This window comes from Atractosteus spatula, chromosome 12 (genome assembly GCF_055471065.1).
Source record: "Atractosteus spatula isolate fAtrSpa1 chromosome 12, fAtrSpa1.hap1, whole genome shotgun sequence".
In the NCBI taxonomy this organism is placed as follows: Eukaryota; Metazoa; Chordata; class Actinopteri; order Semionotiformes; family Lepisosteidae; genus Atractosteus; species Atractosteus spatula.
Window position 1 is genome coordinate 14513846 of NC_142717.1, and position 16119 is coordinate 14529964.

At 34.9% G+C, this 16119-nt stretch overlaps 1 protein-coding gene across 1 annotated transcript in view; it reads right to left on the minus strand.

The window, feature by feature from the left end:
- Positions 1–3693: 3693 nt before the first annotated feature.
- kcnh8 (potassium voltage-gated channel, subfamily H (eag-related), member 8) overlaps positions 3694–16119 on the minus strand; it is a 127657-nt gene continuing 115231 nt past the window's right edge. The window contains exon 16 of the mRNA XM_088929047.1: positions 3694–5577. Within this exon, the coding sequence (XP_088785173.1) occupies positions 4903–5577 (675 nt within the window). The 3' untranslated portion in view covers positions 3694–4902. The remainder of the gene's footprint in view (positions 5578–16119) is intronic.

Consider the following 16119-nt stretch of genomic DNA (forward strand, 5'->3'; position numbering starts at 1 on the left):
AGGAGCAGTTTGAGCACATGGTTATAAGCAGATGATGACATATCATTTCAGACCATTGCATCTGCAGTTCCTTTGATAAATGTAGAACAAACAAAATGATTTATTAACAACCATGTGCATTTTCAAGGCATTGTAGTCATACAATGCATTTATTTCAACATAGGTTATTATAAAAACAGCTGTGTAAAGTTCAATATCTCGTGCAAAACTCTAGTAAAATAAAGAAGACAATTAGATAATTCAGGTTTGTACTGCAGAGTAACTCCATGACAATATTCCAGCCTAAACATATTTTTGTTGTTATTTATGGCCTTATATTCAAAATATAAGCACTTAGGTGCATAATCCCCAAAGGAAAAAATCATGTTTTTCATATAGCCTACAGCCTTATGTTTTTAGTTATGAAATATGGGTAGCATTGTTTCTTAATGATCATGATTTCCTTTATATGAGTTAAATTATATATAGTTATAATATAATATATTAAAATAGCATTGACAATGACAGGCAACAGTGTTATAATGTGGTCTGGGATTGCTTTTGCTATATATGATTATGGGTGGCACCATGGCACAGTGGTTAGAATTGCAGCCTCTCTGTACTGGAACTCTGGGCTCAGTTCGGGACCCTGGGTGCTATGTTGCAGGAGTTTGTATTCTCTCCCTGCGTTCATGTGGGTTTCCTCTGGGTGCTCCAGTTTCCTCCCAGAGTCCAAAGACATACTGGTTGGTTAATTGGCTTCTGGGAAGATTGGCCCTGGCAAGAGTGTGTGTGTTCGTGCCTGTCTGTGCGATAGACTGGAGTCCTGGACAGGCTGTATCCTGCCTCGTGCCTGTTGCTTGATGTCATAGACATTAACATATTGTTAATAAAAGAAGTGCTAAATCACTTTAGTATTGTATGTTGTATCTTGTAGGATTTCATGTTGTATTTATTCTATTTATCCCTACTTGTATGCATCTGTTGTTTCTTTATTGGTGAAGGTTGTAAACCAATATTGCCAATTTCCCAAGTTTGGGATATTGAAGGTCTTCTAATTAAATTTCTAATCCCAATTCCAATTTTATTCAGTGTCAAACTAGCAAATTGAAAATTTGCCATGTGCAATTTCTGAAAGTGATATACTGTATACTGATAGGATAAAGAAATGCAACATTTTCTGGAATGAGAATACTATAGTTATAGCTTATGTACTTTCACAAAAAGTTGTCAATTTGTTTTAAGCCCTCTGACCAGCAATACAGCTTGTGCAGTGAGACATTGCAACTTGCCAATCACACGAAAGCTCGTTAGGTGAACTTTTACCCAACAAGGTCCAGGTGGAACAATGCCTGATCAGGTCACCTTTAAAAAGTCCTTAATTCAAAGCTTAGGTCACTGAGAGAAAAAGACTTCACTTAGTCAGTTTTCTGCGCATTCGATAATGCCTCGAATGTCACCAGAAGCAAGGGAGAGGGCCTGCTACGTGCTACAGGCAGCCATGTCATGTCCCAGCGTTGCAAGACACTATGGAGTAAACCGCTCCACTGTGTCCCGACTGCAGAGGTTTCAGCCGACCGGCAGGACCGATTACCATCCAAGATCCGGTCGCCCCCGAGTGACAACACCACAGTAAGACCAACACATCATACTAGTCCATCAGAAATTGTTTCAGATCTGCCACCTGTACTGCTACTGAAACTGCCAGCAGACACAATGCCCGCATCAGTGACAGGACAGTGAGGGTCCATGCTGCTGGCCTTATAGCAAGGCGACCTGTCAGTGGCCCTCTGCTCAGACCTGTCACAGCTTGGACCAGACAGAGGCTGCGATGGAATCGTCAGCTGTGGCATCAGGTCCTCTTCACGTATGATATAGATTCAGTATATAATATCATATACTGTATATACGCTGTATACATGACTTATGAAACCTATTCCAATCTGAAAAAAAACACCAAACCTTCATGTAAATAATTTATTAGTGTTTAAACACTATGGGGATTATTCATAAAACCTACCATCTGTTTAACTATGGTGGTAAAGTCTCTTACTGCCTCAAGCTTTTATACAATTTATAAACAGGGGTTACAGGAATGAATTCCTATGATGGAAAGTAAGTGTTATGTTAGTGCATCATGTTAGGGATGTATTTCAATGACATCTGAGTGCAATATTCATTTTCCTAAATGGATTAGGAGAAAATAACAGGGATGCTAGTTAATAGAAAACTAAATCAATGTAAAAAACTATTTTTTCTTATGTTCTCATTTTCAAAAAGTAATCCATAAAGTTCCAGTATATTCTCTTAAAATTTGGAAACACAATGGTGGGCAAGATAATTTTTTAATGTATAACTTCATTAGAATAACACAAATAAAAAACTTGTATTTCATTATATTCTCCACAACAATGACTATATCATTTTTATAATGCTGTTAGAAATTTAGAATGAATATATACAGTGTTCATTTGTATATTAAAGAAATCATGCAGGGCAGATGCATTGTGTGATTCATAGAAGAATGTATACAGTATGTTTCTTGATGAAAGAAGATCTCATTCTTGCTTCTATCTGCAACACTTCAACACCTTGCTAAACCTATTGTAGTCTCAATCTTACATTTATATTGTACGTAGAATTTCTCTTGGGTCTTTAAAAACAGAGAACACATTCTATTAAGAATGATCATACAGTAACATTGTAAAGAACTATGCATTATATTCCCAAGCAGAGAATAACAAAGCAGGGTCATGCTGACAGATGACAAGAGACAGTGATATGGAAGGAACAAACAAGAAGGAAATCAGCATGTCCTGGATTCTCTGTACTGCTTAGAGATGGGGGATTGTATCAGTTCAAAGAAGTGTAAAGGTGCCCTTTCAGAGAATATAAAAGGTCACCTGTGATTCACTCTTCACCAGTGTCTTTCGCCTCCTCTGAATCTTCATCCTCCCTTTTCACCAATAATTTTGAAGGACAGACAGTTAACAGTAAGATAGTATGTTTGTTACTATCATATTGCAATTGTAATATTTCGTAAGTCTCTAAAATTTTTTCAGTATTGATATAAAAGTTAATAAGAATAGGGTTCTATTCCCTGAACTTGTCACATAATACCATTCCATTTAAAGTATTTTTGTTTAAACCATAAGTAATTTTAACCTTTCTACAAAGTCAAAACATGCATCATAATACAAAATATATTGTATATTGAGTTTTTGCTTAACAGTTAAGCAATTTTGTTTGTGATCATGAATTAATGCATGGCCAGCAGAGGTCACACATCACAGAAGTGGTAGTGTTTTCTCGAGCATACACAGTTACTTCCATTCTTTACACATTAACCTTCATAATACTTTAGTAAATCTTTTATCTTTGTCTCATATCTCCACAAACTGTTGCTTCAAAACTCTCCTAACTCATCTTTGTACTTTTGTATGGCAAGAGTTTAACTGTAAAGGTTTTTACATTGAAATTTAAAAAAAGAGTCAGCCCACTGAGATTTACTTGATTATCCTTTATTGAATACAATTTTTAATGAATGACTTCATGGCAGCACTCTAGTGCTTTACCAAAGGCTATTCAGGCAGTTTGTATGTCATGATACTGTATGTGAGTAATTTCATTTTTAACACATTATTCTGTGCAGTAGTGTTTGAAAGACTCTTTTGAAACCCAAGAAATAAACTGCATCTAAGTAACATTAAGATATTTTGAGAAGAAGTTTTTATTATATTTAATTTTATAGATGAGATGCCATTAAATATAGTCATAGATGTAAGGATACCCTTTAATGTTTCAATATATTTTATCCATAGCCTATTTGACAAATAAAAACAGCACTTAATTTACACTGTAAATGAACATTTATCCTTAAAAGATTATTCAACAGCTCAGCTTTAGAGATGCAAGACAGTAAAATTATGAGCACCTCAAAAACTGAAATTGTGGTCTCAGTAACACTGGATTTAATATTGCATTGATTTTGGAAAATAAAATTCAGTTTTTGTAATGGCTCTTTAACTTAAGCAAACTTGTAAAATTCAAATAATACACATGATACATACATTCATTGCATTGTAAGTATTAAAACATTTCATTAAATATTGCCTTAACTTCCTGTTCTGATCTTTGATGCATTCCTTTTAGCATGCAGCATAGGGACTCAATATTAACCTACAGTTTCTAACAGTCTTAACTCTACAGTATATTTACACGAGTATACAGTATGTGCTGACTGTCATGGCAAGCTTTGACTAAAAAGAATCAAGTGTTACAAATCATTTCAGTAGCATAAATACAGTTTCATACCAAGTGTATAAAAATAGCCATTTTCTTTTAATAAATAAATGAAAAGTTTGATTTACATGAGAGTGTGACATGCAATGTCTAATACTTGTCTAGTGGTTCTATTTGGTTGATTGTCTAGGAGGTGGCATGCAGTGCTAATTGTCCCATTGCCAAGTCAGAAATGACAAGCACACCAGCAGGAGCTCTGATCACCTGCAGCAAAAAGAGCTACAGAAAATCTTCAGGGACATTGTCTAAAAAGCAGACAATACATCCCACTAAAAATAGTAATTTTTGTGTTCTTTTGACTAGAACATCCTGCTGTTCTGACCCGTGTGGTCTTCAGGCAACTAGATACAATGTCAACCCAGTCAATATGCTACTTTCCGTGCTGAAATGTCTATATAACTTAAAGCTACAGTCATACCCTTTTGACATGCTTCTTAAGACTGCATTCTGCAAAATGAACAGCATGTATTTTATATGCCTTTCATTGTTTCACTTAAAGTTATGTCTCCTGTTGTTTTAACTCTAATGTACTAGCAGAAGGCCTTAGAATAAAAAGGTCATGCAATAATAACATCTTTTATAACTCAAAGCTGTGGGACATACTTCAAGCAACATGTCTCGCTATGAATTTGTATTTTTTTCATCCTTAAACTCAACTGGAGACTCTAGCGGTAATCTTCTTGGACTTTGCAAAGAAGCAGAAATAGTTCCCACAGCATTCCAAGAAAGGGGCAAGTTTTCCAGACTATGTGACCTTGTAGCACCGTGATGAGAGCTGATACTGTCCTCTGTGCTATGAAGCAACTTTGATGAAGATTCTGGTGAAGAACTCACGGATGAAGATAGTGTGGCAGAAATAGACTGAAGTGGATTCAATGTTGTGTCTATCTGTGGCAAAGTACATTTTACACATTGTAAATGATTAGCTTGGGGTGTTGTTTGGAAGTGGTACGGTGTACTTACTGTTGCCGTAGAATAAAATAATTCATTTTCTGACAGTCTCTGAGGAATCTGGCTTATTCCATGCAGACTGCTAGAGTTCTGCAAAAAATCAATTTCCAAAACTTTGGGTATTGTGTTGCTTTGAGAAAACTGTGCTGAGGAACAGGCAATGTTTCCAGGTTGAGAATTAATGCAGGACTGTTGGGTTGTCCATGTCATGTTAGTTTCCATTGTAGTATTATGACCATGGCAAAATATTGGAGGTTTCGGGGTAGATAATAATCCTTCAAGCAAAAACATCAAATTTTTCATGCCTTTGCTTAGTACCGCTACTTCCTGGACCAGTGTACAAACCTGGAGAAAAAAGAAAGTATTAAAATGTAAAATATGTACTCTAAATTAGGGTGGATAAATCTGACTCCTCAGTTTCTTCTCTTTGGCAAATGCTATACAGTAGCAAAAACAGAAAAAGTCATACAGTAGTAACAGCTGAGTCCTGATAGTAGTGGAATTCAACTTTAGTCATTGGCATTTACTTTCACTGACAGACAATGTTCTAAAAGCTGAGGAAATAATTGGTGTTTTAAATGAATGCAGTCTTAATTACATTTACTAAATGCATGTATGTCAATAGCTTAATACAGTTTTATTGCTGTATTTGATAAATTTGATAAAATGTTACTAATTTTTATTTTTTGGCATGTTGACCTTATTATACTACACTAAACCTGTAATACAGACTCAGTGCACTCCTATATTAGAATATGTAAAACATTTTATTTTAAGAAAGGATTACATTGTGATCATAATTTAATCCTGAAAGTACTGTACTTATTTCTTTTATGCAATCCAAGAGAACAGAAGTACATTGCTGCCATTAAGGAAAAAATACAAGAGATAGACATTTTAACATAAAGTTCCTGGATTTACATCCTATTTAATTTTTACTTTTTATGCGTTCTTTGTTCTTTTTGTCCTATGTTTTTAATGCTACGGGACACATACATGTGTATTTTGTAATTTTTAATGTATGTTCTGGGTTACGTTAGGTTTGTCAGTGAAGGGAAGAAGCTATTGTCTTTGCTGTAATAATACAATATGACAGTACCTCTTAAACTAGAATAGGTTTGACTTAACATTTGTGACCAGAAAAATAAATTTTACAACTGGAAAAAATAATAACAGCATTTAATATGAATTAAATATTCTTTTTCAAATTTCTCGGAACAAATAAGACATTCCTATACCCATGATAAACATAGAGCAAGTCTGTTATATATGCTAATCTGATTTATAGAAAATAGTTACCAAGTAAAAAAAAACACAGATGTGCAGTAAATCGAGGATGTATTTTAATACATAACATCACTGTAACAGACAGGCCCCACCCCATGGCTAAAGTCATTGTAGGCCCAATTGTACTGTATGTGGTCTTCTCACACTCAACTCACAACACTGTTCATTTTTTTCTTTTCTCTTTCACACTACACAGCCCCCAAACATTTTTTTATTGAACAACTCACAATCTTGTATATACTCACACCTAATAGGGTCCTTCTTTGTCCTTACTGTGGAGACACACCAGACATCATTCATGTCAAAGAGCTAGAGAACCACTGCCTGGACAGGTCATCTCCACTACTCCTAGTCTTCACATCCTATTTTTTCACACTCACTTTTCACAAATTACTTTTCTTTCACATTCACGTGTGCATGACTTGGCAGGAGAAAATATGACATTACTAACATTGTTTCCTCCTTTGTGGTATTCCCAGCCAATAGCGTCACCATGACTCTATCCACACACAAACCAATCCTCTCCCAGTGATGCAACTCACAAAACTGCTGCTTTTTCTTAGAGTTCAGTAGTGCTCACACCAGTACTGCTTTTTTCTATTTTGTTTGGTCCCTGAGAAAGAAATTGTAGTCCTTCAGCATTCTGAAAAGCCATGCAGTTCCTCTAGAGAGGTAAGACATGCCATTTAAATAGGACTGCCCAGAGCTGTAGCTTATCAAGTCATCAATTCTCTGTAGTTATGGCTTCCTAAATAGACACTGAATGATAGCTTCTCACAATCACTTCTATTTCTCCTAATATATATGCTTTCTCTTAAAATATATGCTTACTTATTATTGTGTTAGGAATTAACTGTATATTATTTATTAAGCAAAAAGTAAAGTTCACCAAAGAACTTCCTGGTGATGTCCCCCAAAGACTCTCTGGCCCACATTTTACAGATGAGCCAGCTTTAACTGGGTAATAAGATGTCATTTTTAACATTATCAATTCTAATTCTGCCCCATTTCCCTTACTTCAAGGAGATAATCCCCACCCATTGGAGCCTCCTTGACCCAAAGTAAACTCACAAAATGACACCCACAGAAACAGCAGTCTTTCAAATGTGCTCTTCTGTGCAACATCCTCAAGCCCATACTGTTCCATGAATGAGACTTTTGAGACTTTACTGTTCCAGGTAAATGGGAAGGTTCCAAGACCATTTGTTCTCATAGGGAAGAAGGGTTGTAGCATATTATAGCACATTAGGGGATATATAGCCAAAGTTGGGAATACTCTGTTGAGAATACACCAGAAGTAAAAATGTTGAACAAAAACTGATATGGCAATGGCAGACAATGAAGCAAGACTGAAAAAAATAGAAGCACAACAAATTATTTCAAAATATCTAAGGAACTTGTTGTGTTGTGCTTCCTAAGAAACAATTGTAATTTTGTATCATTTCTATAATTGATATTGCTATATTGTTACATCTGTAGGTGACTAGGAAATGTCTCAAAGATTTTTGATAAAGTAAGATAATATGATAAGATCAGATCACTTTATTAGCCATATACAATTTCTTGCATTAGGAATTTGTCTTTTCGCATACCCCAGCTTGCTCTCCAAGAGACACACAGGCACACAGACGGGGAGAGAGAAGCTTGGGGTCAGAGCGCAGGGTCAGCCATTTATACAGCACCCCTGGGTGAGTAACACCTGGCATTGTAAATATTTCCAGCTTCAAATCAGAGGGGATGGTTGCTGAGATGTAAGGAGTGCAAATCTTGTGATCAAAAACAGTTGTTAAGTTTGCCTTGGTTTACCTAGTTAATTAAATTTTGGGTCAATGAGCAGTCCAGAAACACACAATATAAGATCACATTAAGACCACGGTAGAAGAAGAGGAAAAGGTGAAGTAGAGAGGAGCGAAAGAAAAGAAAGAAGGTGTGATCACAAGAGATAGAGGAGTCAGGAGGAGTTGGAACTTGCACCAGGCCAGGCGAGAGCTCCTACTTCATGATCATCCAAACAAAACCTGATTGGAGCTACTTATTTGAACCTCGCCAGAGAGAACCTTGCAATTCTGTGTTATAAGGGAACCTGGGTTTCCTGAGTAAAAGTTAAGTACAGCCTTTCTTGCTTTCAAAACCTATATATGTCAAGGCATTCACACAATGTGTAAAAGTTTGCCAATAACATTAACCCCTCCTCCTGACAGTGCACACAAGGGACAAGGGGCTAGCTACATATGATAGTATGGCTTGCCAACTTAAGGAGTTGCAATTTTAACCAACCTGCCAATAGAGAATGTTAAAACCTAGAAATATAATCTAGAAATATCAAATTAGATTATAAGTAATGAGAGTAGAAAAGACATTCTGAATGTGTTTATTACAATATGTATAAAGTGAGTGTGCACAGTGCCATTGGTGGTTGTTTTTTGTATAGAATTTTGTTCTTAAACTTGAAAATGCCTGTAAGATAGCCTCCTCATCTACTCTCTCCACCACTGTGATTTTTCATGTATGCAGATCTATGAAACAATTATAGCTCAAGGTAGGGCTAGTCACAGCACTTAGGAGAGGTCAGGTATATGCACATGCAACTTAAGATCAATCATTCAACCACTGGTTTAAGAATTTTTTGAAAGCTGAATTTATATTTCGGAACATTCAATCCCCGCTCTTAAAGGGTACTATTATAGGAAAGATTACGAATCGAGGAAATAAATTCCATTTGTTTTTCTCCCAAATGTTTAGCAGGTTATGCATTTGGTTCACAGACAAACCACCTTATTGGGTATGCCTCAGGCATGCTTTAAGGATACAAGTAAGGAATGTAACTTATATTGAGATTCCTAAGATCTGGAATAAATAAAGATCATCCTTATTGTAACTATAAGGATGCTAAATATGCTAAAATATGAACTCCTTTAACACTCCAAGGTGAACCAGAAAATAAACTATGTGTAAGATGTGCACAGGCTTGATCTCTAAAACAGAAGAGTGGGAATACTGGCATGATGGCATGCATACAATTAATGGTGTAAGAGGAAATAAATCTCAATAACAAGATGTACACTATCTAAACTGCACCACAGTATAAAACTGCAACATTTAAAAGCAATAATGCTAACTTGGCCAAATTAACTTGAACTTGAACTTTGAACTTTATTGCCATATGTAACCAGTACATGTACTGGTACAATGGAATTCTTACTTACAGAAAGTCTCTGATTATTAAAACAAGTGTAAAAACAAGAAGTGCAGACAGTGCATCAAGACAATATACAGTACAAACAAACAGATAATGTACAAGTAAACTAGTAAACAGTTCCAATGTAAACAATGCAGATATGTAAACAATGACTGGAAATGTGCAATGAATTAGAAATCATAATGAGGTAGATGGTGTAGGTGTGGTCCAAGGGGCATGGACAAATGTGTTCGACAATCGCACTGCTTGTGGATAGAAGCTATTGAAGAATCCAGTGGTACTGTAAGTGTTTGTATGCTCTTGTATCTCTTGCCTGAGGGCAGTTTGGTGAAGAGCTCATGCCCGGGGTGGCGACTGTCTTCTGTGATGGCCAGAATTCTACCACGGCAGCGGTCCTCAAAGAGCTGATTAACGGCCAATGATTTCAACACCATTCCAAGAGTCAAGTGTACTAGTGGCAGAATTACAGTATGTTATACAGTATTTGTGCTTCACATAAAGCTTGTCAAGACTGGGATCATTGATGGAGAGAATTATTAACAATTCTTAGATCAAATCCTGCTTCAGAACTAAAACTGGCACAAAAATTTACCTTTCAACAAGACAATAATCCAAAGCACAAGGCCAAAGCTACACTTGATTGGCTTAAGAATAAGAAACTGAATGTCCTCAAGTGGCCCAGTCAAACTGAGTTGACTTGTTATTAGAAAGGTTTGAAATCTGCTTTCCATAAGAGATTGAGGAAACCTGCAAAGAAGAATGGGCAAAAATTGCACAAAGCTGGTGCATAATAATAAATGCATAATAATTATATTTTGGAGTATATACCAAAAAAGACTTGCAGACATGCATCAGTAATTGCTGCCAAAGGTGCTCCAAACATATACTTAGTTCTTATACAGTACTTAATATACTGAAAAATTATGCAAATCAAAACTTTTTTTTATTTTTTGCTGACATGTACTGTAAATCAAATACAATGAGAAGAAAAGAATGCACCCAAATGCCACAAATGTGCTTTCCAAACTAAAGCCAATATAAAAATCAGGGCTGATTGGATACATACTATATACTCCAAAATATATGTATTATATAACAAAAATGCCCATGTTTAAGCATAAAAACCTTCATCTGGACAAATATACTTGTTTCACTAAGAATCCAATTGATATAGACATTCCACAGCCATCAACATTCCACTTGAGAGGGAAATAGCCCTTATTTAAAATTAAAGATGTGATCTTTTTAATCAATTATAGTCCTTCCAATTTAAAACAAGGTGGGTTTTCTATTTACATTGTACTTCTTACAGTGCTAATGTTTGGTAGATTTCCATTTACTATAACGTATCTTAGTTACACTAAGTGTCTAGTTTGAAGATTCAATTTTTGAATAAAATATTTTGTTAAAGTGTATGCATCATTTTGTACATTTTTAAAATGGGATACCCAGGAAGGGTCTGAATAATTTTGCAAGACACTGGTAAGCAACTGGCACTTACAGTACTTACTCCAGTTTTAATGACTAAATAAAAAGATTTTTTAAGCAGTCCCTTTCATATGCTGGTCTTTCCTTACAGGAAATTTACTCATATTTGACCATTTGGCTGATTTCTCCTGGTGAGAATATTAAGTGATTTATACATGCTTTTAATGAAGCTGGAGAATAAGATGTAGGCATATCGCCAGTGTGACAGCTGGTCATGTCAGTCATCACATGTAGAGCAATTGATTACTAGAGAGGCAGGGAAGGAATGAGATTTCCCTCTTGTAAAAAATACATAAGCAGAAGAAAGGTTTAGATTTCCTTTTTATCAGACACAGAAATCTGAGAAAGAACAAAAAAAAACAGTTACCTTTTCTTTAGATCAATTTGGTTTAAATAATAATAGATAAAAATAATAGATTTTCCTATTATATTCAGTATTTAGAAAATGTAATATATTATAATATAATTCCTCCACATTTATTATTGTCTTGACAACAATAAATGTTTCATATATAATGTTAAAAGGCAATAAATTGTCATTAATATGACACTGACATACTCTTAAATGACATAAAAAATGATCTGAAGGGATATTAAAAACCATTTGCAGAGGACATAGATTGCATTTGCAGAACAATGCCTTGTTTTCCAGTAATGCATGAATTGGTTGGAGAATAGTTTAGATTTTTTTCAGTAATAATAATAATAATAATAATAATAATAATAATATTTCCTGGCATCTGTATTCTTAGCTATTTATGTCAGCTAGTGCAATACAACACAAAAGAAAGAAATATTGTACAGGGCTGTTTGTATCATGGTCTAAGGTTATTTTATAGCACAATAAGCAAAAAAAAAACTCACAGTTTAAAAAAGGAAATGAAAATATAAGCTCCATATGCTTGTTAGAGTCATATGTTTCTTTGATAATATTTGATTAACATGATAATATAAAAATATAGTTATTTTTAAGATGACATCATAAATTACATCGTGCCAACGTGGTGTAACATGGTGTGTGGAGCATTTGGGCTGTCACCAGAAAACATCTGGTTTCAAATTCCAGTCAATGCTGAGGGGCAATCTTTTTCCAGTTATAGAATTTAAGATGTATGCTGTTTACACCATTATAATGTAAAACGCAGTTTAAAATTTATGTAAAATATTACATTTATATTGTTTTTATGTACAAAAACAAAACTACTCTGATTTATATAAAAAAGTTTATTATTATACTATGTCTTGTGAACGCAACGTGCTTCCTTCAGGTTTACTTCTGCATTTAGATAATAAAAATATGTTTCACATATTGTATTGTAGTGGCTTTAAAACCATACAGTATCATACCTTATACACAGTATAGTTATACAGTATACTGTATATATGTAGGTATATATATAGGTATATATATGTAGGTATATACACTGTATATATGTAGGTATATGTAGGTAAGCAGTGTCAGGGTAGGGTGTACTCAACTTTCCATGTAACTCAGGTATCTTGGAAATTTGCATGTGGTGAGTTAGATATGGATCATTCCTTCAAGCAATGCCAATACTCATCTAAGACACAGTGGAGCTCGCAGAATCGCTATTGGCTCCAACTGGTGGGCGTAGGTTCTCTTTAGCCCTCTGTGGTGCCTTAGTAAATATTGCTGATTCTAAATTATTTTAAAATAATGGAAATAAAATAGCTCTGATGGTGAAATATCAAATACGTGTTTATGCACAGGCATGGCAAGTGCAAGGAAAGCTGGAATTCTGCAGCAGGAACAAGTGAAGAAATGCAATAGAGATATAACATATGGATTAAAAAAACATTAATATTTCATATAAACTAAGGGGTAATTAGTTACTCATCTAATTAATTTCCATTCACCCACCAATTTTCTCATTGCTTTATCCAATTCAGGGTTGCAAGGGAGTCATAGGCACAAGATGGAATACACCCTGGTTTGGACAGGACGCCATTTAATTGCAGGGTGCAATCACATGCAAATATGCACACACGCACACAAGCGACAATTTTTCCTAGAAGTCAATTAACCATTAGGTATGTTTTCGAACTACTCCATGAAACCGGAGCACCCAGAGGAAACCCATCCAAACATTGGGAGAACATACAAATCCATGCAGATAGCACCCCAGATTCAGAATTGAACCTAGGGCCCCAGTGCTGAGAGGCAGCAATGCTAACGACTAACGACTGCTAATATTTATCTAAGAATTAACTCAGAAACGTGAAAAACTTCTTTTCCTCAGATTTATACATTAGGTACTTCACTCCTCTTTATACTTATTTTCAGGTTTGCACTAGTGCAGCAGTATATTGAATACAGGACACTAAATGTAATTAAAGGTGTATGCTCAAAATGGAGTGATGTAATTTATTATTATTTTTAATGCTCTCAATATGTTCTCACTAAAATATTGGAAAATTAAAATTAAGAATAACAATTTAGTTGGCTTTGTTAAAATGCATTATTAATACAAATACTCTTTGATTTCCTCAATATTTGTAAAATTGTAAAAATGTCTATGCTTACTTTGCAATCTATATTGAATATGTACTGTATATGCTACAGTATATGCTAGTGTCTCAGGTGAAAAGAGTAAGATGTTGTCCAATTATTGTTGGGTGATTACAATTCAATGATTCAAGTTCATTGTATTCATTGTGTTCTACAATTCAAATATTCTAGTTACAACAATAAAGTCCTGAGAATACCAGAGGGTTTAATATTCAGCACAGCAATACCAAATTAAAATATTTAAAATTGCTTGGTAGGCTGGGAAAATCAGAGAGTTGAGCCATTATGGATGGGAGTTGCTGCCAAGGTCATTGTGTGTGTTTTGAAAAGTGGTTGTATTATCTTTTTACAGTGGCCACCTATAGTTAACAGCCACTGCATCTTCCAAAAGAAGAACTGCTTCCCACAGCTTGATAAATCAAGTGCATTTTCCCTGTCCTGTCACATTTCCAACATGTCACTCTAGTACATACTGTAACTCACATTTCCACCTGGCATCTAAGTATGCTAAGGTCAATTCAATAACATACAATGTTAATATCTTACATGTTTATCTTTTACATATTATTCTTCACTTTATTACAAGCAAGAAGTGATTTTAATAATATATTCATTGATTTATGTAGTATCATAAAATGAAATCTCTTTCAAATCTGGAATAAAAAAATACTTGAGTGTTTTTTTTTATGCTGTACTGTAAATATCTGACGTTTGCTATTGTATGCTATGACTATGTTTTCCTATAATTTCATTAAATATTTCTTTCAGAATAAAGGACTTTTAATCCTTTAAAAAAAAAATATTGACGTTTTTACATCTTAAGTTTTTTTTCTGAGGTCACACCTTGTGCAATGAAAGAAAATTTAAAAAAAATTCTAAACAAGTGTAACTGGGCAAATAGCGCTGAGCAATTTACAGAAGTGACATCACCCTGCTCTGAAATCTAGACAGTTTAAAACTCTGGAGTATCAGAAGATCCAGTCTCTGTGGTGTGGCAGAATTCTCTGCTGTCTAGAAAGTGGTTCTGTGTGGCTCTGGGCTTGCTAGTTGCTGTGATTGAATCATGTCAGGATCAAGGAGAGCTTCCATCACACAATTATACTGTATCATAAGAATATAACAACAGATAAAAGCAAAAATGAAGATACAGGATAAGTGAATTATTATTGTGACATGGCTGGCTCCACAACATGAAGGAATATAGAACAAGTGACCAACCCATAGAATACACTCCTTTACCCTGGTTTCTTCAAGAAATGAGCGGATGAGATCTTCAGATCAATAAGCAGCTATCAAATGAGCTAGAAATAGCAAAGGGTCTTTTTTTTATTTGTAACTTATGTTCTTGCTTGCTTATGTGTGATATACAGTATCTGCTGCAATGTATTTCTTTATTTAAAGGGGATCACTAAATTTTAAATCTGTATTTGAAATTAAAAGAAGCTTACCTTAGTAAATTCATCTTAGCTTCATTGAAGCTGAAGTTAATGTTATATTCACGAAACCGGCACTAAGAAATTTTGTACCACTTATCGGTCAATGCTGATTCCAGGCTATAGTCACCACCTAATATCCTCCTGCATCCAACAGGATATATACTGTATTAGCCCACCACGGATGGCCAAATAATCAAGTAAAGCATCCCTCATCCTGAAGTACCAGTCATGACAAATCCACTTATATACTGTACTATATGTTACAGGTATTAACAGGATTTACAATATATGAGCAAAGACATATAACAAGAATTATATTACTTTCAATTTCTATAACCTTGTTGTGTAAGGAATCTGTCTGATGTGTTTTATATGGCTTTACAGAACTCCACACTGTTGTTAGATTAACTTCAGTAAACATCGGTTGACACCAACCTCCTGGGAATGGTCATGTGACCATTTTCTGCATCACTTCCTGTTACCAAGGTGCTGTGCAGAAGGCCTGCGTGTGCTTCCCATACCCAGTAAAAATTAAACGAAAGGTCAACTATCAAAATATGCAAGAAGAATCACCCTTTGCCAGATAATACAAGCTTTTAGCCACATTCAGTTACATTACACCACTTGACACAGACAAATCCCTTTTAGGAAAACTAAAGATGCTCTGCTGGATGAAATGATTTTGGTAGGACACATTATCATGCTACTTCGAAGACAGAACTTTTGAATTCATTATTTACAAGCATTGTCACTTGCAGGTTTTAATGAGGACTTTAATATTAAACCTTACCTACAATTCAGAATATACATGTCCTGTCTTCCTGTATTTTAACAACGTGCATGATAGTTTTAAAAAGGAGCTCTAAACAACTGTTTGGTTAAGGACGAGGACTGGGCCAACTTTGCACCAATCACATTTATTGTCCTATCACCTTCATCTCTTCTGC